At 51.6% G+C, this 23,716-nt stretch overlaps 6 protein-coding genes and 1 non-coding gene across 7 annotated transcripts; 2 read left to right on the top strand and 5 right to left on the bottom strand.

The window, feature by feature from the left end:
• Nucleotides 1-8: 8 nt before the first annotated feature.
• On the bottom strand, nt 9-1,932 carry EDD37DRAFT_426938 (uncharacterized protein). The gene is made up of 3 exons (XM_062812629.1): nt 1,057-1,932; nt 295-877; nt 9-215 (listed from the first exon to the last, which is right to left on the bottom strand). Exons 1-3 carry the CDS (start codon nt 1,508-1,510, stop codon nt 212-214), a joined length of 1,041 nt encoding a protein of 346 aa, XP_062669412.1. The 5' UTR covers nt 1,511-1,932; the 3' UTR covers nt 9-211.
• A 908-nt stretch (nt 1,933-2,840) lies between these two features.
• Nucleotides 2,841-4,324, bottom strand: EDD37DRAFT_426974 (3-oxoacyl-reductase). Its single transcript, XM_062812634.1, has 3 exons — nt 3,626-4,324; nt 3,223-3,570; nt 2,841-3,162 (listed from the first exon to the last, which is right to left on the bottom strand). The coding sequence occupies exons 1-3, from the start codon at nt 4,026-4,028 to the stop codon at nt 3,122-3,124; spliced, it is 792 nt and encodes a 263-aa protein (XP_062669411.1). The 5' UTR covers nt 4,029-4,324; the 3' UTR covers nt 2,841-3,121.
• Nucleotides 4,325-6,149: 1,825 nt separating this feature from the next.
• EDD37DRAFT_426889 (uncharacterized protein) lies at nt 6,150-9,720 on the bottom strand. The gene is made up of 4 exons (XM_062812628.1): nt 9,464-9,720; nt 9,081-9,309; nt 7,638-9,030; nt 6,150-7,585 (listed from the first exon to the last, which is right to left on the bottom strand). Exons 1-4 carry the CDS (start codon nt 9,545-9,547, stop codon nt 6,556-6,558), a joined length of 2,736 nt encoding a protein of 911 aa, XP_062669410.1. The 5' UTR covers nt 9,548-9,720; the 3' UTR covers nt 6,150-6,555.
• A 6,833-nt stretch (nt 9,721-16,553) lies between these two features.
• EDD37DRAFT_t14 lies at nt 16,554-16,696 on the top strand. Its single transcript has one exon. It is a non-coding gene; the product is annotated as a tRNA-Gln (tRNA).
• Nucleotides 16,697-16,929: 233 nt separating this feature from the next.
• Nucleotides 16,930-18,782, bottom strand: EDD37DRAFT_609737 (serine carboxypeptidase S28-domain-containing protein; the record flags this gene model as incomplete). Its single annotated transcript, XM_062815156.1, has 5 exons — nt 16,930-17,657; nt 17,709-18,226; nt 18,275-18,514; nt 18,609-18,668; nt 18,736-18,782. 5 exons carry the CDS (start codon nt 18,780-18,782, stop codon nt 16,930-16,932), a joined length of 1,593 nt encoding a protein of 530 aa, XP_062669409.1.
• Nucleotides 18,783-19,546: 764 nt separating this feature from the next.
• Nucleotides 19,547-20,695, bottom strand: EDD37DRAFT_426814 (uncharacterized protein). The gene is made up of 3 exons (XM_062812627.1): nt 20,459-20,695; nt 20,156-20,410; nt 19,547-20,108 (listed from the first exon to the last, which is right to left on the bottom strand). Exons 1-3 carry the CDS (start codon nt 20,487-20,489, stop codon nt 19,597-19,599), a joined length of 798 nt encoding a protein of 265 aa, XP_062669408.1. The 5' UTR covers nt 20,490-20,695; the 3' UTR covers nt 19,547-19,596.
• A 453-nt stretch (nt 20,696-21,148) lies between these two features.
• Nucleotides 21,149-23,506, top strand: EDD37DRAFT_426757 (U2AF domain-containing protein kinase 1). The gene is made up of 6 exons (XM_062812626.1): nt 21,149-21,402; nt 21,449-21,474; nt 21,526-22,656; nt 22,710-22,971; nt 23,027-23,238; nt 23,293-23,506. Exons 1-6 carry the CDS (start codon nt 21,375-21,377, stop codon nt 23,317-23,319), a joined length of 1,686 nt encoding a protein of 561 aa, XP_062669407.1. The 5' UTR covers nt 21,149-21,374; the 3' UTR covers nt 23,320-23,506.
• The last annotated feature ends 210 nt before the right edge of the window (nt 23,507-23,716 follow it).

Below are 23,716 nucleotides of genomic sequence, written 5' to 3'. Positions count from 1 at the left end.
ACCTCATTCAAGTATGTCGCTGCACTCGTTCTCTTCGTACCTCTCGTCTCCGATCACGCCAGGTTTTCGAATATTCCTCCGCCGGGTCTTGGTATCGCTGTGCTTCACTGAACCTCGGCCACGCATATTCCTGATCAGCTGATTCGTTTCTCAGCACTTGTAAGAGGCGAGACCGGGCTCACTGTTGCTTGTCGGATTGGAGGCGCTCTGCTTATCTGTCCATCTCCCATTAGCTCCGCTCGTCCTTCTGTCCGACTCGAAACCCCCTGGCTACTTCGTGTATTGCTCACATACGGAATCGACGCTTGCATCTCGTGAACCACCCTGTCACGCTCCAATGGTGAGACCGGAGAGACGTAGCCACGCGGTTGAACAGCTTCTCTCTTTTCCTGCTCCAATCTGGCCAGGATGGCAGTGGCTTCTTCATCAAGGGGCTCGTGTGAAAAGTTCATTGACGGAATGCGCGGCATCTGGTGCTTCGGATGTCGTTGACTTCGTGGTGTAAGGACCGCAGCCTGGGACGGCTTATGATTGAGAAACAGTTCTTCGCGAAAGTCAACCAATGGCCAAGAATAATGCTCTCGTGATTGTTTGCCAGCAGCAGCGACCGCAGGATTGCTGGACTGTCTGGCATGACCCACTTTGAGCTGTGGTGGAACACCTCCAACATAGCCGGCTTGCAAAGCTGGGACAACATACTTCTCAGTGACAGGTTTGCGCGGTGGCACGCCAGGATATGCTTTGAATGGCTTGACATCGCTGTCCCCTGACAACTCAATAGCAGGCGTCACTGGAATTGGAGTTGAGTCGATCACGGTCGTCGCAGTTTTGACGGTAGCAGGCAATTCCACAATATTCACACGTTTGTCCTTCCGCTCTACCGAGACTGAATTAGCATGTAACTCCACAATGTTCGCCGGCTCGTTTTTCGGCTGTGCTGAGACTGGATTCGTGTCCAACTCCACCAGATTCTGCACATCGGATCGAAAACGAGCAAATCCTCTGGTGCTTCAATGTGAAATCGACTTCCGGCAGGACGGGCTACACCACACTTACCGGTCGTACTCTCTTGATGAGGAGGTTCACTCCACGCATTCACCGGGAAAGGCCCACCAAAGCTTGATGGTAGCGAAACCTGGCTGCCTGAGAAGTCACCCAGTGAATCTGCTGCAAGTTCAGAAACGTTCCCAAGACTGGTCGATGATCCGGTGTCGAAAACCAAGGCGGGCAAGTACTCCGACTGTGGACGGGGTAACGCTGTTCTTCGCTGGCCTTGTTGTGGCGGCATTGGCTTCTCTTGATTGTTATCCATCCGTGTCTTGAAGGCCAGAAAGTCCTGCACTTGGATAGACGATGTCTGACGAGGTGACTTATTGTCGACCTCGGTCTTGAGACAAGTTGAAAGTCGTTTGCGGAAGGCTGCTGTCTTCTTCTGGGCAGAACCTCGGAAGCGACGCATGAACGTAGCAGAGGGGATACTCGCCACTCCAGGCTCGTTGGTGGGAGACATGATTGAGAGCTGGTAATGTTGATGTGGTGAATATCGCCAACGAGTCTGAAAGATGAAGCAGGTAGTCAGTATCTGTCCTTCGGCTGCAGAACTCGAAGGGGGACCTGGGATGCAGTCAAGGACATCGTAGCAGCTTTAAGGGGTCGAAGCAGAAGTCCGTCGAAATCGGCTTTGTTTAGTTGTCTCGGAATGGTCAAGGAGGGCTTGCATGGCGATACAACGAAATTGACAAACTCAGACAAAGACCCATTTCCTGGGACAACGAATGCAATCAAGACAAACAAGTCTCGAGCTTCAAAGACAAAGGCCATGGGATGAGGTCCTGGCCAACAGGCAAAGCAGATAGTTCTTGGGGTGAGTAGAATCACTCGACAGAGTGAAGTGAAAGTGCTTGAAGGAGATACACTCAGTCAAGGTGCATGAGGTAGGCGCAACGTCCTTGGCACCGGGCCATGCGCGGTAGCTGAGCAGCACGATAAGCACGGCAGAGCCTACACTCGGTGAGAGCCTCTCATGAACAGGACTAAGACACGCCGATCTGTGAGACCAGTGAGGTCCGCGTCGTGATGAATGGGCACAAGGACTCTGTCCTTTCGATTTGCAGTATGTGCAAGTAAGAAATTCATCGCATCGAATTCCCAAGATAGTATACTCTTAGTGTGGCGGGTCGACTGAACGTCAAAAACGATGGATCAGAAGGAACTATTGAATGGCGTTGCGAGGTCTTCGCTGGCTCATGAATCTTCATCTAAATATTCCATGAAAGACGGACAAAAGACAATTTCGGATGGTCCATTTTGATATGTAAACTCCGTCGTCTGACAAAACTGATTTCCCGAACCGGCATGGTGTTACGTGTGCTTTCACCTACGCACCGCACTTCTCGAGGGAAGATCTCAAAGTCCCGACCTAAACCCAGGTCCATTGTTCGGGTGCTACTAGTCTGGCCTGCTTCGGGACTGCAAAGAGATGAGGCTCTTGTTTTTTTGGCGAAGGGTTCGAACTTGGACGGCATTGATCCCCATCCTGGAACGGTTCTCGATTTATCTGGACAGCAAAATTATTTCCTGATGCAAGCTATATCAAGGACGGTGAAGGAAGCATCCTGCATCAAATGTCGGCATGTCGGTGCCTATGCTGCCGCCGACTCACCTCCAGTGACTCTACTGTACATGATAGTAAAATTCCCGGCCCCTGCACCTTGACATCTGCAAGCATGAAGTGAAGGTCCGAATCCTTACACATTGTTCGAATATGTTGTTAGTGCTACGAGGTCCTGATAATTATGCTAGGTATCGTCAATGCTCCGGGCGACGATGGATGGAATAGGAAAATGCTTCATGGGCTTTCAAGTATACCTGGGATCACAGTAGTCACGTTCAATGGGCATAACGCAATCTGTTCACCCGGTCATGTTTTCTGATGCATTCTATGTCCTGGCCTATAGTCCATATAGATATCTACCCCTAGTCTTCTCGTAGAAAAAAGATAGGACACCAAAACTTTCGCTAATACCCAAAAGTCTTCAGACGGAACTTTTGCGCTCCCCCAAACAGGATGCCAGGATTCACGAATTGCCAGAAAGTTGCAAAGCACAGCAATGCGGTGCATTTAGGCGATGGTGCTTCCACCGGTAAGACGGATAGTTTGACCTAAACACCCCCAACGTTAGTCCATGGTCCGTATGGAAGATCGAAGGTAGAGGCACTCACCAGTGACCCATTCACTGTCATCATGGCACAAGAACATGACGACCTTTGCAATGTCATCTGGAACAGCGCATCGGCCGAGCGGGATGAGCTTGGCGATGCCAGCCTCAATTTCCTCGATGGGAGTCTCCTTGGTGGCTCCGGGAGAGTAATGCCACGCGTTCGCGGCGAACATCTCGGTCTTGATACCGCCCGGAGCGATGGCGTTGGCGGTGATGCGTCGGGGACCACCGTCGGCAGCGAATGATCGGGCAAAACCCTCAGCGGCAGACTTGGAGGCGCAGTACAGGGCGTGGGCGGGCACGCTCAAGCTGGCGGCGATGGAAGACATGAAGATGATACGGCCGCCGTCTGATAACAGCGCGTTAGTAGGGCAAGACCTGTCATGTTTTCCAGAAGGACTTACCGCTCAGGTACTTCAGAGCGTGAGCGCCGACGAAGAATTGGGCACGAGTGTTGAGGCCAAAGACTTGGTCGAACTCCTCCTCGGTGACGTCCTGTGTCTTTCCAAAGTGCTCCATGCCGGCGTTGTTGATGACGATGTCGAGCTTGCCGTAGGCCTTGATGGCTTCCTCGAACAGCTTGGTGACTTCGGGGGTCTTGGCAACGTTGGCCTGGATGGCAGTGGCCTTGCCGCCGGCCTTTTCGATCTCAGCGACCGTGGCGAGCGCGGGCTTGGCCGAGCTGGCGTAGTTGATGATGACGGTGGCACCGCGCTCGGCGAGGATCTTGGCCAGGCCGGCACCAAGACCACGGCCAGCACCAGTGATCAGGGCAACCTTGCCATCGAGACGGATGTTGGAAGACATTGTTTAATACGGATATGTGTTGATGAGATGTAGAGTGGGCGGTAAGCTAGACTGACGGGGTGGGTAATGATGTTTTGGAGCGACGTCAAGGTAGCAGGGGATAAAGGTGAATCAACAGTGTTCTAATGACTGACCGATCAAAGCAGCAAAGGGGGACGATAACTAATAAAAGTGTTGCTGATGATGAAAAAGGGGAAGTGGGAGAAAGGGAGATGTGGTCGATTTGTGTGTGTTTATGGTGGTTGGCCCCTTTTCCGACACTAGCTCGGACTGCGAAGTAAAGCATGAAAATACGGACTGTCAGGCACGGCGGTCACTACAACAACCTACTGCTATTTGGGTTCCGATGGACGTTGAGGCGGAAGTCTCAGGTTCATGTCTGACAGGCACCCTCAACATACAGTATGGTAGATCCATTACTTGATGTCGTGGCGGTGAAGGACTCGACCGTGGATTGTGGTTCAACCGGCGGGGCACGAGAATTGATGGAGGAGGGGCTGAGGGGTCCATTTTATATGCGGAATTCTTTTATCAGTTTTGCCCTTTGTGATGAGGATATTGATCTCGTGCAATGGTCACGCTTCACGGAGAGTGACAAGAAATGAAGAGCAAGTGACGACATATCGCGTCGTAGTTGAAGAGCGTAGTTGATATCTTCCCAGCATTCCTACGGCGGATGAAGATGAGAAGGGAATAGTCATGTCAAACCAGGACGCCGGGATGTGGTCTCCTGTTTCCGCAGTCGTCTTCGTTCATTTATCAAACTCCATGTCCATATATGATTTACCTTGTGATAGCAAGAGTTCATGGCAGCAAGCTGGATAGACCTTTTCTCAAGTCCCATCGACCTGATGATCTCTCTCACACAACGCACCTCAAAACTCCGCCACAATGCACACTCTAATAACGACTCTCTCAGATTCCGAAAAATGTGCTATCTTAGTCTTAAATCTACTCCGTACATCGAGGGCACTTTGGTGCCCATTCTTTGCCCGGGCCTTAGTCCAGTCCGTACGCTAAACAAAATGTCCGAATCGCCCATTTTTAGCACCATCTTCGGCGGCCCTGGATCGCTAAACTCACGTCTCCTATGACTGCCTGTTCCAGCCCGTTCCTGGTGCTCTTCTTACCCCAGCTTTTCGGTTGTCGTATTCCTGGGTCGTTGTCCACACCTAATGACGGCGAAGAGAGCGTATACGCTCATACTCGTAGAGCCCACACTGCTGACTATCCATCAATGAGGACCTCGACAGTCACACAAGGCTACTTCGCATTCACCCTTGAACATCACTCAGATCCAGATCTATATACACGGATTCCCCTGCCATGATCTCTCCAGCTGCATGCATCTTCGCTATTCAATTATTCCTACGCACAGTGGCCATTGGCATCCGATCTCTGACCGGAGTCCTCTACTGCTAACTTCCAGGTTAGTTGCGAAACATGAAACACCCGTCATCAACCTCCGTAGGTCACAGACCATTATTCATAGCAGCATCCACTATTGTTCTTCGGAGGCTTTTCTTGCGGGCAACTGTAGCTGTTTGCACGCTCCATCTCCTCGATCCCGTGTCCGATATGACTCTCTTTGTCTCCCACAACCCCAGGATTCCTCTCCCAAATCAAGGATGGCTCAACTTAGTATCTTTCAACGGCCTTTTCCTGACCTTTCAATGGTCTTGAGCAAGGTATTTGGGTCCAACATGGGTCCATGATCGGCACGTTGGATTTCCCCAGACATCCTAGTTCCCAGTCCCAATTTATGTCGGTAGCACCTCAGGTCCGACTGTCCGACGACCATCGACTTTTAGCATCGTGATGGTTCCTGTCTTTCAGTGATGCGCTCGAATCGGACCCGGGCCATCGAACCTTGACTGATACTTCTGCATGCACCCTACTGCTGGAGGTGCTGTGCCTTGATCCTGTTTTCCACCTGTTCTAGTAGCAGCACAGTCGATCTTAGGACGACAAACTCATAAAGAAGCTTGTCTCCGCTCCTTCGAGGTCCTACAACTCTTTGTCGTACAGGCTTGCCCCATACAACATGGCTTTCCAAAGGCTTCCAAAGCCTTGACCATCCGAAAGAGAAGTTATCGTTCACTGAGGTTGAAATTTTAGGGCAGACATGAGCGAGCTACATTTCCTGACAATATTGCAGTCAATGGAACATTGACAACACAGGACTCGAGTTTTCAGCCTCCAAGCTTGCTATTGTCAAAATGGATATGCTAGGACCAGAAGATCAACCGAAGCACAACGGCATCCGACCTCCCGGCAATATCTAATTATACCCAAGTACCATCCGTCAGAACACTTGTTCCTCCTCCCAAAACGCCCAGAAATGCCATCGTCGTCATCATAAGCGACATCATATCTGTCATATATACAAGGCGGAAACATCACGCCGGTGTTGCTGCAAAATGCTGAAAAATTAGGTAATATCGAGAAATCGAGATGCTGTACAACGATGCCCGCAACGTCAGAGGCCAAGACTGAAATGATCGTGAGTGCAGGCGCGCACAACGGCTCAATTGCCGTCCTTCCAACTGGCCATGAACATGCGAAGCTTGCGTTTAATGCCGTCAGCCAACCGCATGGACGAGTCGTCCTCTAACACTTCGATACAGTGCTCGAGGACATTGGATGGCACTGCTATTGGAGCCAGGGAACCATCCGACCGGGACAGCATCGGTGTTCCTTCCTGGTATTTGATGTATCTGCTGATTGCCTCGTTTTCTGGTGTCAGATCGTCAATCGCGAACGGTTTGTCTGGCTCTGCTTGAGTCTGCATGGGCGAAAATCGAGAGGTGCCGCTTGCCATGCTTGTTGCCCACCCTGTCAACGCAACACGATAAACTGCACCAGCCCACCAAGGCGGCCGCACTGGACGCGGCATCGACCTGATCAAGCGCAGGATCTGGCCACAGTGAAAGTATGCTTCCTGGGGATGGTCGATGCATCGCATTTGAAGCCAGGATGCGGATCGGAACGCCCCAAGAGCGACGTCACGTCGTGCGAATTGTTCAATGTCTTTAAAGCTGGTGATGGCGTTGAGGGATATGAGATGATACATGATAAGGTTGGCGCAGGTCGTCCAGCAAGTGCCCTTGTTACCGGAGAAGCTCTGCTTGCTGATCGTATACCATTGCTGCAGCAAAGAGGAGATCTCTTCCAATCGTGCCTTGGACGCAGCCCTGGATACGCCACGTGTTGCATTGTGACCGCCTCCGTCCGGCAAACAGGCAATGAACTGCCGGAGTTGACAGACTTGAGCTTGGAGCGGATGCAGGAGCAGCCGCAGCTGGGTGGGGGAAAGCTCCTTGCCGGCAAGTTCGCCATCAATGAAGCTGGTGAAAAAGTCACGAAGCGATGCAGGATTTTGGTAGGTATCACCGTGAACTTTCTCAAACAATCTGAGCCAGCCATTCGCAGAGTCAGCGTGCCACTGGTCGTCAGCGTCTGGCATAGGTGCTTGAATATCCACCAGTGATATCAATGGAGTGGTGTCCGAGAAGAGACTTATCTCTTGGTCAACGGTGACCCACGAGTGAGCAAGTCTGGTATCATGGTCAGCGGGCTGTGCTTTCACCAAGTATCAAGAAGACTCACCGGTGTCTACCTTCCTGCTCTATCCACTCTTCCCATGCCTTCTCTGGATCTTGCTTGCATTTGCTGATGTCGATAGACGAGTCAGTTCCCTTGAGCATCCCAGAATGATCAAGCATGGCAAGATACATCCCACGCTGACCCATAGCCATATCCATATGCCACTTGTCGCCAGACCAAGCAGCGAGGCACGTGAAGAGCAAACCTGATCGGAGAACCAAGACTTCTCGAGACTGGAGCACATCTTTCTCAATGGTGTCGAAAAGTGAAAGCCTGCAAGCTTCGGTGAGCCCACTAGCAACGTATCTGGCTTCAACCGTGGCAGTGGCGCTGGCCCCAGAAGCAACCATGAGGAGAATCAGTAAGCTTGCAGCTTTACTGTTATTGCCTTGCATAAGGACGTTGGGGTTCAGTCGTCCAGCAGGTATCGATGAGTAATATGGCTCATAACGAACCACATAACTTCTCAAGAAATACTGCATGACATCTGTAGGTGGCAGCATCAAGAACGCATCGCGGCTGGAATCCGGACTAGAAGGTGAGTCGTCTCGCGCAGCATGGTCGGCCTTGTGAATGTCCAACGCTTTATGAAGGAAGCCTTGGGTTATAGCAAGAAGCTTTTCCCTGGACCATCCTACTATCGGTTCAGTGGCGATTTTTCTTTCGGTGGATATGTCGAGACAGGACTCGTCCAGCTGGGCTGTCCATGCCGTCCAGGTGGATTGGTTTCGCAGAGTTTGAGCCAGTCCTTCGAGATAGATGGCGGCCGTTTTCGGCGGGGCAAAAGAATACTTCTCTACGCGGTTACACTGGAAGAACGGCCAGGCGTGATGTGCTGCCAGGACCGCATCAGGCTCCTGTAAGCCACTGGTGGTGGAAGAACTGGAGGGCGAAAGGCCAACCGCCGTTGGGGGCCGATGCGGCTGATTCTGCGGACTTTCCAAATCCAGGCGCAATGCAAATGGGGTCGATCCTTCCTGCATCTGCATGTGAAAATGCATCTGATTGGGTGTGTGCATTCCCATCTTCCCACTCATCAGAAACTGGTCGTTGGTATCATGAAGCATGCCTGGAGGGGGTGTCATGAACTCCGGAAAGAAGTTGGTGGCATCGAAGTCGATCATGCTTGCTTGAGCGCCACCCATGGCCAAAAAGTGGTTGTCCGAATCATGGTCATAAGGCGTTCCCTGCATTTGTATGAAACTCTCCATTTGGGGCATGTTGGGCATCATGGGAGTGACGGGTATCGTCATCTCAGGCGGTGTATGTGAGAAAGGGTTTCGAGGCATCTGTGAATCCATATCTGGTGTGAACATCGCTGGGGCGATAGGTACCGGGTGAGATCCATCCGAAAGGCTCAGACGATGAGGCGGTATCGTGTTCGGACTCATAACATCTTTTCAACGGTCAGACTCTATGCTCACTGAAGACTTCCTGCACACTCACGAGGAGATATTCCATTCACATGCGGATGTCCGTGCTGCGGAGGAGGAGGGGCCGAGAAATGAGTCAGTGGTGATACTTGGAACGAAGCCGAGCTGTGCAGAGCACGCTCAGAATGAGGTCGCGTGAGAGGAGGAGGAGGGTTGTTGCGCCGATTAGGATTATGGGAAGAACGCCGAGTAGCCCTCGACTGGCACACAATCTGTTTGCTCACACATCTCGAACATGGGACCTATCGACCTCGCCGTCAGACTTTGAGCACATTCAGGTGGGGGAAGAGGTGTATCTCGACTCCCTCCGACGCCTTCGACGAGTCTCCCAGGTTTGTCTCGAAACCGGAGGGAACGGAGTTGATCTCGTGCCTCGGGATGAAGTGACTGACTGACCTTCTTGTCACACTTTGCCTTTGCCTTTGCACAGTGAACGCATGCAATGGGCATGCGTTCGGTAGGCGAGTCCATGAGGCCCATTTCTAACGTATGCAGGCGTTTATTACGTTGGTATGAGGATAATCCTCTACTGTCCAAACATCCAAGATTCCTCCTCTTTCTCAATTACCATGTACAAGGGAGTATGGCACGGCGAGGCGGCCAGGATAGGTTTCGCACGACTCGGGGCGTGAGGCTGAGTGGTAGGCCAACGACGCCCAATTAGCATTATCTGGAGGGGCCAAAGCCTATTGACGGGTGGTGTGAGGTATATCGGGTTGAAGCGAACGTGGGCAACAGACAAGACAACGAGAGGCAGAAGAAAATCCGTAACGCAGTGAGAGCGAAGGAGGGCATATAGCAATCGACTATACCGAAAGGATAAGAGATGAGCCCTGAGAGAAAACGGGTCAGCTCTAAAAGATGTGAAGGAAGATCGACCGTCGATGATGGAGACAAGACTCAATGCAGGGCTGGCACGACACTGCACTTTCGAGGTAGGGCAGGACAGGATCCCAAAAATGTATGACATTACTACGAGTAACTTATTCGTACCATGTGGCCGTATCGAATACCAGCGCGAATGTCGGTATGGGTCAGTCAAGCAACAATGAATCAAGAGTGGACCAGGGTACCAGCCAAAGCAACAAAATATGTCAATTGTCACCAAGAAAGGCTATTTTTTAGAGATGATGATGGCGCAGAGACAGTCGATGTGTTAGGGGAGGCCTCCCAACCAAGATGGAGGGCATTGCCAATTGAAGACCCCGAATACGGCGGGGATGCAGCAAAGAGTCCAAAGACTCGTATTACGAATGTGGCCCCTTGCCAGTACCTGCGAATAAGCGCGGTGGAAATGAGACCACAAGCCCAAAAGAGAAGTGGAAAGGTGCCCGGGGCTGGCACTGGATCCGGGCCATTGGGTGCATTTGTTATCGGCCAGCGAAAAAACACAAGCGTTGACTCCTCCTTCGAGCCCACGCTGAAGGAGGGGCGGCTATGCAAGAATGCCTTGAATACCCCTTGTCCCTATTCAAGGGCTGCCGGATGCTCGAAATAGCATTCCCAAGACAGGCACCCTTACCTGAGGGCGTCATGCATTTTGTTAGCCATGACTCTTTGACCGCTTTCCCCAGCTAATAAGTCGCAACTGGCCTGCATGAGTAAGTCCCAAAAGATAATGATTGGGGGTTTCTTGTACAATATCCAGGCTACTAGACACGAGTCTCGCCTTGCTTCCCTTGGAACGCCATCACCACCCGCCGTTAGCACGAATGTCGTCAAGGATCTTGCATCGGCTACTCTTTGCCGTGTCTTACTCTTGCTTTTGAGATGTCTTTATTACTCTATTCAACATTTCCTTCGTCTAGCCGTGTTCTGGGTCTTAAATACTGCATCCATCAATCAAGAGCGCTTCCCTGTCTTCCGGTAAGCGAGTGACATTGACAATTTGGTGGTTGCACAAGATAGTGACAGCTCCTGGCTGCTGGCTGTTGTGCACCCACCAGAGAAAACGAGCATTCTGGGCGTTCAAGGCAACCTGCAAGCCACGTCGACTCAAATCAGGCTTGTGGCTACCTTGCCACTCTCATGCGACTACTACCATCCAAAGCAGGCTGCAATACCTCCGCAAGCAAGATAACGACAAAAGACCCATTCTCAAAGACCTTTCTTCCTCGTCGGGCATATGCCTCTCTTGTCTTGCAGACGAAGTTGCCCATCATTGCTCTTTTCAATCGTTGAGGATCCGAAAACGACCAACTACAGCCTTATGGTAACAACAGTGCATCCCTCGCCTTCCATGCTTGGGATGGATTTTCAAGTTCTCAGCTAGCCATATCAGAGCCGCATGGGCGGGGTGAACACGAGGTGACCAATATCACTCGGGTTCCCATTCCTTCTGACGTGCATGGCGCTTTGGCGCTTCGTGATTGACCTTGCGACCGGTCTGTTGAGGTCGTCTCCAAGGCAGAAATGGGAAATTGCCAGCTCATACATCTCATATAGGCAACAATCGCACAGAGGTGGGCTGCTGGAGAGGTGGCATATCTCTTTTCAGCTGATGCTCCACCAAGGCTTCAATGGACTGTTCATGCATTGGGCTATGCTGTCAGGAACTAAATGGGCCACCGACATGTCCATTACATGTGAAGATGGCAACAATCTACCATCCATTCTCATATCAATCACCATCCCACCGAGTGTCTATCCATCCTGCGGTACGTATTGTATACTTACGGGATGTGTTGTCATTTAAAAATCTGCCGACATTCTCTCCTCCCGCACCTGTACGGGAGACTAGGATACTTCAGGTCAAGGGCTTTTTCACTTTATCTTGCTCGCTCGTTTTTAGTCTTTTGCCATGCGATTGACGGCCTGGATGATTCCTTCTAACCCCATGTTTCTCTAGCCACCAGCTGCTCCTTTGCACGATTGGATGATATGGGGACGGTGGACATACGGAGAGCATATGCCTGATGCTGGTCTCGGCTTTATTTGGTGTCTGCATAATGTCGAGATGCAGATCTCCCCGCCTCTTCAACGCCCAGCGACCAACAAATCAACAAACCAAACTTCAACATGAATTCATCCCTCCATCGTTCAGTTTACAAAGTTTGTCGATGTTAACCACCTCGTCTAGAACGCCACTCGCCTCATCAAAACTCCCAACGGCATGTGAATATGCGAGAGACCACTTTGCACCTCACTGACCGAAGGTTTCTATGACATCCAGGCCGCCCATACCCGCACCTTGTATGCGCGGCATGGACGCGGAGTACATTCTGGCCCGAGGTCGGTCGATGCAATTACTAACGGCGTTGGATGTTATTGCATTATTCGATCCACTGACTTGGCCGCTTCATGAACCTGGACATCCTGCGCGACTGTGAGCATATCATGCCACTAGCACACTATTTCCGTCAAATGCATTGCGGCAAGGCGCCCCCACAGCCTTGATCGGGACAACATGTTTCAAGAGATCGTTCTCTTGAACATGCAGTCAAGGATTGTCTCCCGTGAAGCTGACGCGGTGACGACATCGGAAACCCCAGGTTGAGGTTTGCCACAACGTTCGCCGACGATGTTGGGGCGTCCAGCCACTCTCGTCCACGTCGGAGGCCGCAGGTAATATGCTTAAGCACAAAGGTGCATTTAGGCTTACAGTCGTTCTCAGGCTCGCAGCCTTGTCAGCCAGTGACATTTGTCGATCGTCATGCTTCTACGTCGTAGTTGCAGGAGAAGACACTAGGTATTAGTGATCGTCATTCCATCCCCAGCCTGACTCAGCCTGATGCTAGCTTCATTTACGGAGTACTTCCCTAGCATATGCGATGCTATACTACTGTCTCTCGTTCTACGATGATTCGAGATACGGATCCGATGGAGGAAATCACTGCTCTTTCAGAACTTGGGCGCAATGCATATAAGCTGAGCACCTGCTTGAATGAGGCACGATGATGTACGTCCCCTTGGTCGACCCGGGCCTACCCCGGTCATCATCCCGTCTACTCGTACTGTGAAGAAATGCTTATCATCCTACCTCCTTATGAGCCCATGCTTCCTTGCTGATTATGGTCGATCATCTTACAAAGCAATGCATCCCGAGGCCGCCTGCCAAGCCAAAAGAGATATCACCATTCGCGCAACATCAACAATTCCAAAACGCATATGGGAGAATCGTGCTTCGGATCCTCTGTGTAGGATGTCATTCCCGTCTAGGGGCCGTACTTCACTGCCGAACACAAAATGCCGGTCCTGCAATCATCACTTCTCGAACCGTACTACGCCCATTTGCGGGAGACGGGTTTAGAGCGATATAGCGACTTGTTTTTGAAGCGGATACAGCGCACAAACCAAATCTAGCAGCAATCGCGCGGCAAGGTCCCGAAACCCAGATATTCCTATTGGCGCCGCCTCCCACTATGGTGACGAATAGACTTCTGTGGTGGCACGCAAAGGCATCTTCTTTCGAGGCCGCGTCGACCTCAAGCCAGCCAGGTTATTTTCGGCATTCGCTTCGTATCCGTCCAGACTTTCAACAGTTATGATTCTTATGATACGCATTGTGGAAGCGGATGCACGTCGGAATTCTTGTTTGTGTGATGATTTGAGGGACAGTTTATCCCAAAGCAAAAGCTCGAACCGCTCACACGGACGTCCTTCCCAGTGTGTCTAGCCTGGTAGGTCAACATGTCTGCAGTGGTAGCGATGCAGCACCACCCAGCTTTTCACACGAAGCTCTCATTTGGCAGATTGACAGGCCGAAGATCCCGATCTGGCGCCTGTTGGATATGAGAAGGAACTATCGAAAGATCTTGCCTTTTCGTTTCTCTGTTGACATACCCCATGGAAATGTAACCCGATTGGATACCGACCTTGACGCGCATGAGCATGAAGCAATCACGTCGATTTACCTCCGCTCTTGCACAGCAGAAAATGTCAGGAAGGCTCGCATCACACAGCCGTGCGACAGAGGTGACATGTCCCTCTGCCCACACCTCTCACAAACGCTCATCATTCACGTTTTTTGGTGAGCACAGCAGAATCCTTTGAGATGGTCATGCGCGCCAAAACTCTGCACCCAGTGTCTTGGATAGAGGATTGTAATCCGTCCGGTCGTTTCCCGATCGCGTTTTCGCGATTCTGCTGTGGCAGTGCTACAAATGACGAGTGTAACATGTCAACTGGGGACGATCTGACTGGGTGACCGACACTACTGTACCATCATTGTCGCACCAAGGATAACGAGAGCGAGCCACGTTTGGTAATCACGTCGTAGGTAAGTGTTGCCCTTGGAAACGGCAGGATTGGATCTGTTTCAGATCTGCAGCAAGAATACCCGGATCGAGCGGCATTGGCAAAGCACCCCAGTCTCGCGTAAACTCAGCGTACACCTCTACTCAAAACATCATGAGAGGAGGCAAGTGGTGCACGAACGCAACAGCCCTTGAGAGACCTCAAAGTCTTTGGCACTCAATCAATGTGACAAAGTCCTGCACGAGCTTCCGCTCGTAAGTTGCCGGGCCTAGATTGCTCTCACCGTGCCGGCTCGCCAAAAATCCACCGTCTGGATGGTTTCGCAGAATGGTCCGCGTCCCGCAACAAAGTAAGGCATTTGCCGCTGTCGTTGTCCAAACCACCTGTGTTGTCTTTACACATGGCTCCTATATCCATGACGAGCACCCGGTTGTAATTACCCGTCAAACAAAACTGCCACGATGGGTCATGATTGGAAGAAAGCTCGAAACAACAAGCGAGCAGATCTTCCATGTCATCTAGACGGAGAAGGAATCCGCTGGCTGTTTCCATCGACACAGACACCCTCCGGAAATAAAGTCCCACATGTACTATGAATCTGTGAGTGGTGACGCATGGCATTTCTGTGTGGACTAGCCAACAACAATGCCGATCAGGTACAGATCTCCGTGCTCGCCTATGGCAAAGATGAAACGCACCGACCTCAATAACCTTTTCCATCCAGATACACTTGCATACTCGGCGATGAACCTTTCCAATCAGATCACTTGCATGTGCTTGCCGATCAGGGTTTCTTGTATGGCTTCATGAGTACGTCCCCACGATTCCAGACTCCAAAGATAGGGAAATGCCCACAACTCTCACATCTGGCCCGGAAATGCTGGTCTTCAAAATGTTGGGATCATATTGGGTGAGTGGGACTGTGCAGTATGGATGTGGAAACTTCGCTGGCTCGGAATCTCAGAGCATGGTACAGAGGACGAAGAGTATACTGATTCATCATAACCACGCCACGAGGCTAAACGTACCTCAAACGGATGAGCCGGCCTGTAAAGTATGCGTGTCGAAACTTCCCGGGCTCGGATTCTGGTGGAGGGCGCGAAGTGTATATCGTCTTCTCGCGCGCACGCTGCACAGCACATGTGCATGACTCTGGGTGCATGCTGAACGGGTATTGAGGCTAAGTCATCAACGGTTTTCAGGTGTCAGTTGCCCCAGGCCACCCAAATGGCCCCCAGATGTGAGCCTGATGCGTTTGCGAGGCAGATTCTGGAAAAGGTATAAGTTCGCCGTTGCTGTCGTCCTTTGGCCCGTCCAAGGCTGAGAAGGGAGCGGGCCTTGGGCAGTTCATGCGGTCCAGGCCTCATCGGTGCGTTTTGCCCCGACGCTCCAATGTTGGCTTCGCAGCATGTGGAAAGTATGATTACAATTGTTCTCTTGTCCAGATCTCAGGATGCATCTTGCTTCGCATTGACGCGTACCCGCTCGGGGTGCAGATGGGTTATTGTGCAAGATAGGCCGGAACTTTATGGATGCGAGGCCATCCATGTCTGACACCGAGGCCGTAAGGCTGCAAGCAAGGGTAAGCCTTGCACTCTACGATATCAGTATTCGCTGCTCCTCAGTCTCCTTCCTTGCATATTGCTCCTACACATCATGGATCATGGATCATGGATCATGGATCATGATTCATGAGTCCTACGAATAATGGCATTGTATCTCTTCATACCGAAATCACATCAAATGACTTTGATATTGTCAACGAGGTGAGGCCTGACAAAGTTTGCGAGGTTGAGACTTAGTTCGCCAATATTGCCCTTCTCCAGGTATATATCCCTGCAAGATTGGTCAACACGGTGCAGTACATCATCCGGCTCCGAATTGCGTCTTCGAAGAGGGTTTCCCTACGCTGGAGGTCTTGCACATGCCGTGCCAGGCTGTGATAGCAACACCTTTGTATCCTCGGAGCCGTTTGGTGAAAAACGGCAGCGCTGTTTGCTAGTACGCAGTCTCACCAACTTCCCAGCATAGGTGCCAATGACCACAAGTCCTAGGTGGTGGGAGATATCCATCACTAGTATTCCTTGACAGGTGCCCAAGGCCGTTCGCCGGCATTTGCCCAATCAAGTGCCCAGGGTTTTCCACTTCGAGAAAGCCGCTGAACAACCCCACCCAGTACGCCTATCATCGACCCCGACAATGCCTGTATCGCCCACATTCTTTCGAAAAGCTTACGTCATTTATTGTCTGCTCCATATACTAGACACAGCAAAAATAAGCTCAAATCCATGTTCGAATAGTGTAGTGGTTATCACGCGTAAGTTTTGGCCGCTTTTCTCGCCTACCATCAAAAATTCTAATTCCCTGTAAAGATCGTTCACAGCTGTGAGCACAAATCCGATGAGGTCCCAGGTTCGAAACCTGGTTCGAACATTTGTTTTTGCGTCCTAGAAAACCTGTACGAGGTTCTTGTCTCCTTTTTTTGTGCATCTGGTGCATGACAGAGTTGTGTTGAGATACATAGTGATGTGCTCGGCTGGCATGTTGCCTCTATCTGGCCGTGAAATGGGGAAAACTACCACGCAGCACCATGAACGACCTACTAGTACTCATGCCCTATGGGATGAACGACCTACTAGTACTCAGGCCCTATGGGATGAACGCTGCTAAGTATGAGTCTGGTTCCATTCCTGCAACCAGGTCTTCACAGCCTCAATTTCCCTACTCTTCGCACTCTGCACGGCAACCGGCGTCTTGAACATCGTCGTCTGGTTGGGCAGAAACCCATAAAAGTCCCATTCATGATATGCTCCTTCTATCACGATCTGAGGGGCGGCAATTGTACCGTTGCTCGCGATCCTCGGATTTGGCTTGGCCGTGGTATTCGGTAGAAACTCCGCCAACGGGCCAAAGGGCCTGTAGAAGTCGAATTGTCCCGTCGAGATTGCCAGGCGTGGGTAAGACAGGTTCACACCGCCGTACTTGTTGAATCGCTGCAGCTGTGGGCCGTAAGTGATATTGTAAGTCTTCTTGCACTGGGCGAGGAAGTACTCCGGTGTTAGGGTGCGAGAAACCAAGGGCAAGGCGGCAGGGTGGCCAGGACTACCTGGAGTATATCCCGTGGCAAATTGGCCATACTCTGTGCAGATGAGCCAGGTGAATGGGGTAGGAGTGTATAGGCTAAGACATTCCTCCACGGTTTGACCATCGCAGAAGGAGTAGGTGTTGAGCATGTAGCCGGCGAAATTGAGCAGAGGGTAGTACAAGTCGTTGGCGTCGGGTGTTGCGGTCTTGTTGGCATAGCGGAGCAACGAGCGGGCAGTAGCCTTGAGTGTGGCACTGGCGTTGGCGACGTCGGTTTGATTCGTGAGGTAGTTGCAGTATGACCCCGAACCTAATGGGTGTCAGCTCGACATGACCACTCACGTCGGTGGCAGATTCTTACCGTTGATCGGGGTGTTTTGAGAAGCCCATGACAGGTCCCATTCCTGTAGTGGCGTGTCGACATAGGATGCGAAATCGGAATATGGCGTGGATTCGGAGAGATTGAAGGCGGATATCAATTGACTAAGCGCTGTTTTATTACCGCTGCTGTATACATTGTCCATCAAGGCGACGAGCTGCTGCTGGTTGCTGATACATGCCTTCGGACCATAGCGGCGTATCACATCATAGTAAGACCAAGCGTCATCGATCGCCGTCGTGATTCCCGATGAAGATAGCCCGCCCCAGAAGAGGTCGGGATACTGAATGCGGGTGAAAGCAGAAATGACGCCGGCATAAGAGCCTCCGATGATGATCCAGGGTGTGCCAGGCGCGGTCAAGTTCTTGTGTTCGAGGCCAGCGAACACAGCCTTTTGAGCAAAGTATGCAAGATCTGCCAGCGCCTGTTCGGTGCTGTGGAATCGAAGATTGCTGGTATTGTACTGTCCGTATGGGATGATGGCGCCGCCGGAATAGTAGCTGTGCACTTTGTTCAGCCAGATCCGGATTCATGCAGAATGGACAGACCGTTGACCCCAGAGCACAGCAACTCCTCCAGTGGCATTAGCGACCTGGTGAACGAGCCCACTTTGAAGCCAATCCAGGTCGAATGTGCTATCTTCGCCCATCGCGTGAATGATGACGGGACCTCCCTCGACATAGTTACTCGTGTCCAGCCAGTAGTTCTGCACAAACGTGTCATTGGTGTGAGGAGCATAGCGAGTCTCGTTGTGGAAATGGTCTATAGGCATGGTGAAGTTTTGCATCCTGACTTCCTAGTTAGACTGGGTTCGGAGTCCAGAACGTCTTCAAGGAGCTTCCAGCCACGGCTCATGGGAGTCGTAGACCTAGGACTACTTACGGGTAGATATCATTCAATGGCTGTCCCTGGGATTGCCTCGCAAGGATGGCCTGCGACGTGCTGTTATGGTTGCGTTGTCAGTACCTGCTAGAAGGGCAGAGGTGGTGATGGAATGACTAGTTCGTACCTCAGGGACACGATACCCAAGATTTGGAGCAAGATTAGCGATGCCATGTTGGTAGTTGCATGTAAGAAGGAACGTTCTAGCGCCATGCTGAATGGTGACAAGCAGCTGCTTTTGTAAGAGTCTCGTCACTCTATCACCCCGTTGTCCAGGAAGATGCCGATACCCGTCTTGCCGTCTTCAACTTCACGATGCGCTGAGCGGCTGTGTTCGATGCAACGCTCGCTCACGGCATCACCAAGTTGCGTCGCGTCTCTGGTCAGCACATGACGCATCGTATCCTGGAAGCACTGTTCGGAGGAAGCAGTGTGTGGATGGTGGTGAAGTTTAGTGACCATGGTGCTTCGCTCTTGGGCGCAAGTATCTCCTCTTTTCATGTACAGCACATAAGCGAAGGATACCAGCGACGGGGCCGGCATAGAATTTCTCGAACATAACCAATGCCGAATATCCCATGCGTGGGTTACATCCCAGGAGGTGGTGAACGAACCGTGTCAACTGACTAAGCGAGTGCGACACGACGTAATTTCCCCTGATTTTGGGAGATCACTCTGGGGTGCCCGGGCAGACTCCGTGGACGCCTTATAAGACCGAGGGAACTGTGGACATATGGGCCAGACCTCGAGGACTTGGGACTACTTCTCTGTAATATTGCTGCCTAGCATATCGCTGCGCCTCGGCTTGACGCGTATCTGGTCTCTTGGTTCGAGATTGAGGACATTATGGATTGGTTCTGAGAACCTGTGTTACGCGTATATTCATTAGTGTAAGGCGGATTCATAGACCTACATGTGCTGCTTCCACACTTGACGGCGGAACCCTCGCTTCACTGTATGGGTGGCCATGTCACTCTTGGCCATCCTCTTACCAATCCATGAAGCCGTCTTTCTGAACAGCCTTGCCAACATCCGCATCCCTCACACCCTCAACGACATCCTTGATGAATTCTCCACCAAGACTTGCGGGTTTGGCTCCGAATTTCGCAGCTTCCACTGGGCCCAAGCCACCAAGGTTCGTAGCCAGCATGCCAGGTGCAACAGCCCAGACTTTCACCCCGTCCGCTTTCAGCTTGTGGTTATAATCGAGCATAAGCATGTTGAGAGCACATTTGGTACAGCGATACCCAATCGTCTCGAAAGATATCTCCTTCGGCCATCCTGCGGGCTGAGGTGGCGTGGGCCAGTACGCCTGACTGGCCCTGTTGATGCCGGATAAACCAGTGACGAACAACAGCCTGGGATCCGCGGACTTGAGCAGAAGCGGCACGAATGTCCAGGTCATGACATTCGTACCTGCAACGTTCACGTCGTAGGCCTTGTTGAAGCTATCACGGAGAGAAACATTCCCTTTGACGAACTCGATATCGAAGGATGCCCCTAAGAAGGTTAGCCACGATGACAACTATCCTTGTGGGAGTATGTACCTGCGTTGTTGACGAGCACATCGAGACGGCCGTGATCCGCTTGAACATGCTCATATGCTTTCTGGATCGATTCGTCGTTGGTCAGGTCGAGTTGAACAGGTTCAACAATGTTGGTAGCTTTTGGATATTCTTTCTTGAGAGTTTCAATGGCTGACTTTGCATTGTCCAACGAACGGCTGCCCATGAAAATGTGGTAGGGCTTGCTGGACTGCATCAGCGCTTTGACAGCCTCATACCCAATCCCACCATTACCTCCTACACTAAGTTAGTAAGTATGAGGAATCACAGGCACTAGGTACCAACCTGTCACGAAAGTAACAATGCGTGTTGCCATGGTTTTTAGCCGGTGTGTGCTGTGTTAGTGCCTGTGTGATTCTTGGACGACTTCAAGACTGATAGAGCTCGACATTCTTGGTGTGACCTACCCGCATCTTTATACCTTTCACTGATGGAGCCAGGAGCCATCCCTCATGCAGACAGGGGAGATAAACAGACCTCATGTCCCGTACTGACGGACGAATGAAGCTGACCAGACCGTGCACACATACATTGATTCTGTGGAAAAGGGCTTCCCATGTGTGGTTTGATGATGCTGCGGACGGCCAACAACGGGATTCACATGATGCAGACTATGCTGTTTCAGGCGAAACTGCCGATTTTCGACGGGTGGAGTAGAAGTCAATGTTCATGCTTCGCTGGACTTTGCCTCAAGTCCGCAAAATCCGATCACATTGTATCATCAATATCTAGGATGTCTCGAGCTTCAGATGACGGTCACTGGTATTCCTCGGCCGAGAAAGCAGGAAGTGAGAAGTACCAGGTAGTCTTGGATTGTGAACATGCATTAATGAGGTTTCACGGATGACTCGGGCGAGAGACAAAAAGTGCAGGTGTCCTCCACTCAAGTCGTTCACCATGTAAAAGCAGCGTGACAATGGTTCCAAAATTGCCAAGCACTGAACCAAAAGTTCTGGGACTCGAAACCGGGCAGCAGCGACTGACTGCCATCGCGAAGAAGTGCATGAGGCTTCAAGTACAGCTGCATTGAATATTTCTCAACTACACCCAAAAGCTGCTTTTACCTTCCGCCGTATAGTTTTAGCTGCGCCAATCTGCAGATTCAAGAAATCCACCTTGCGTTCGACGAGGAAATATTGACAGCCCTGTCGTGTCGCGCCGAAGAAAAGTTGCCCCAAACCATCAGGCTTCAAACGACGTGATGAACGGGGACAACTACGCCTCGAGAGGTTAGTGTATGCTTCGCAAAGGTAGATTCACGACTGACAACCACAGACTCGGGCCGCTCGAGAGAGCAGCACGTAAGCGCACCGTTCGCGACGAACAAGCAGGGAAAGACTGACACCCTTCAGGGCTCAAGATACGATCGTGATGACCGAAGAGACCGCGACCGGGATAGGAATCGAGATCGAGGTGATCGCAGACGCTCCAGATCGCCGCACCATCGGTCTTCGCGACGCGAACACGACGATTCATACTCGTCCAGCAGAGATTACCGCGCTCGAGAAAGAGAGGACAGATACGATTCTGGTAGGCGAGACGATCGCGATTGGAATCGGGACCGAGGACAGAGGCGCCGCGACGATGACAGACCTCCAAGAAGAGATCGTGACCTATTTGACGACAGAAGAGGTGGTGGTGGCGGAGGACGCGGCGGCCGTGATCGTGGTGGAGGTGGACGAGAAGATCGTGATGAGTTTGCTGCGCAAGCACGCGGCAAGAAGGACAACAGTCCTCCACCAAAAAAGCGAGAGCCTACACCCGACCTGACAGACGTTATCCCTATAACGGAGCGCAAGAGAAGAATGACACAGTGGGACATCAAGCCTCCTGGCTACGAGAATGTCACCGCAGAACAAGCAAAGATGTCCGGAATGTTCCCTCTACCTGGCGCGCCCCGCCAACAGCAAATGGATCCCAGCCGACTACAAGCCTTCATGAATCAACCTGCAGGCAGTGCAGCTAATACCGCCTTGAAGCCATCAAATGCGCGCCAATCGAAGCGACTGTTCGTTTACCATCTGCCCGCGTCCGTCACCGAAGACGGTCTGCTACAATTCTTCAACCTGCAGCTCAATGGCTTGAACGTGATCAAGGGTAGCGACCCATGCATACAAGCCAACATTGCTGAGGACCGAAGCTTCGCATTGGTGGAGTTCAAGACGCCGTCAGACGCCACGGTGGCATTGGCTATGGACGGCATCACCATGGAAGAACATCATAGCGAGATGAACGGCAACGGAGATGCCACTCCCAAGGGACTGGAAATCAAGAGACCAAAGGATTACATCGTCCCCTCCGCAGACGAGGATGCATATACCGAGGGCGAAATATCGTCAGAGGTTCCAGACACTGCGAACAAGCTGGCCATCACTAATCTGCCGCCATTCTTGACGGATGACCAAGTTTTGGAGTTATTGAAAGCTTTCGGAGAGCTGAAGGCGTTCGTTTTGGTACGAGATGCAGATGCCCCAGAGTCAAGAGTAAGAGCCAGACCACCGTGTGGAGGAAGGAGAGCGTCGCTAACTGTTACCAGGGAATTGCATTCTGTGAATATGCCGACCCGGCCGTCACGGCAGTCGCCGTTGAAGGCTTGAACGGCATGGACCTAGCAGGCAATGCTATCAAAGTTACTCACGCCAGTCTCGGCTTCACCCAGGCTTCCGGACTCGAAATGGGTGTCAATGCCATGTCCATGTTTGCCGGTACCACTTCCGACAATCTCGAGGAAGGGCGTGTTCTCCAGCTCCTCAACATGACGACTCCTGAAGAGCTGCTGGACAACGATGATTATGAAGGTGAGATGCAAGCGCCTCGTTGACTTTAAATTTTTACTAATACTTTTGCGATTAGAAATCTGCGAAGACGTCCAGGAAGAGTGCCAGAAGTATGGCAAGATATTGTCGATGAAGATCCCGCGTCCGTCGGGCGGCAGCAGACAATCTGCTGGTGTTGGCAAGATCTTCATCAAGTACGAAGACAAAGAGTCGGCGAAGAAAGCACTGCAAGCGTTGGCGGGCAGAAAGTTCGCGGACCGCACAGTCGTCACTACTTACTATGATGAGGTATGTTGACTCAAGTGACATTTGCTCGGGCCCGTATACTGACCTTGTCCGCAGGCAAGCTTCGACGTGAGCGCTTGGTGATTTGGTGGTGGAGTCTGTTGTCAGTACACACTGGAACAGAAACTCGAGGGTAGGGCGCATGCTTTTGTTCCAGCCATGTGGGCGCTCCGAGATGCGTGCGGCGGGATCCTTGCTGTGGCAGACGCCAAAGTCTCGTCTCCTCTGCCGTTTTCGACAGCAATCTTGAAGACTCAAAAGAGAGAGACCGGTCTCACTACGCTACGCCGGCTGGCTCACTGGAAAACTTTCCATCTAGCAGGACATCCTAGCAGGACATTCTAGCAGGACATCCTACCTGCCAAGGGGGATGCAGGCGGCATTCGAACAGAGCGAGGTTTGCCGGGGGATAAGGACAGAAAATCGTGTACTTTTTGGCTTGGTTAAGCTTGTATCTAATGGCGCAGATGCAGGAAAGTGA

This window comes from Exophiala viscosa, assembly GCF_022695815.1.
Source record: "Exophiala viscosa unplaced genomic scaffold EDD37scaffold_6, whole genome shotgun sequence".
Lineage (NCBI taxonomy): Eukaryota > Fungi > Ascomycota > Eurotiomycetes > Chaetothyriales > Herpotrichiellaceae > Exophiala > Exophiala viscosa.
Note: the sequence above shows the minus strand (reverse complement) of the source record. Positions and strands in the feature narration are given on the sequence as shown.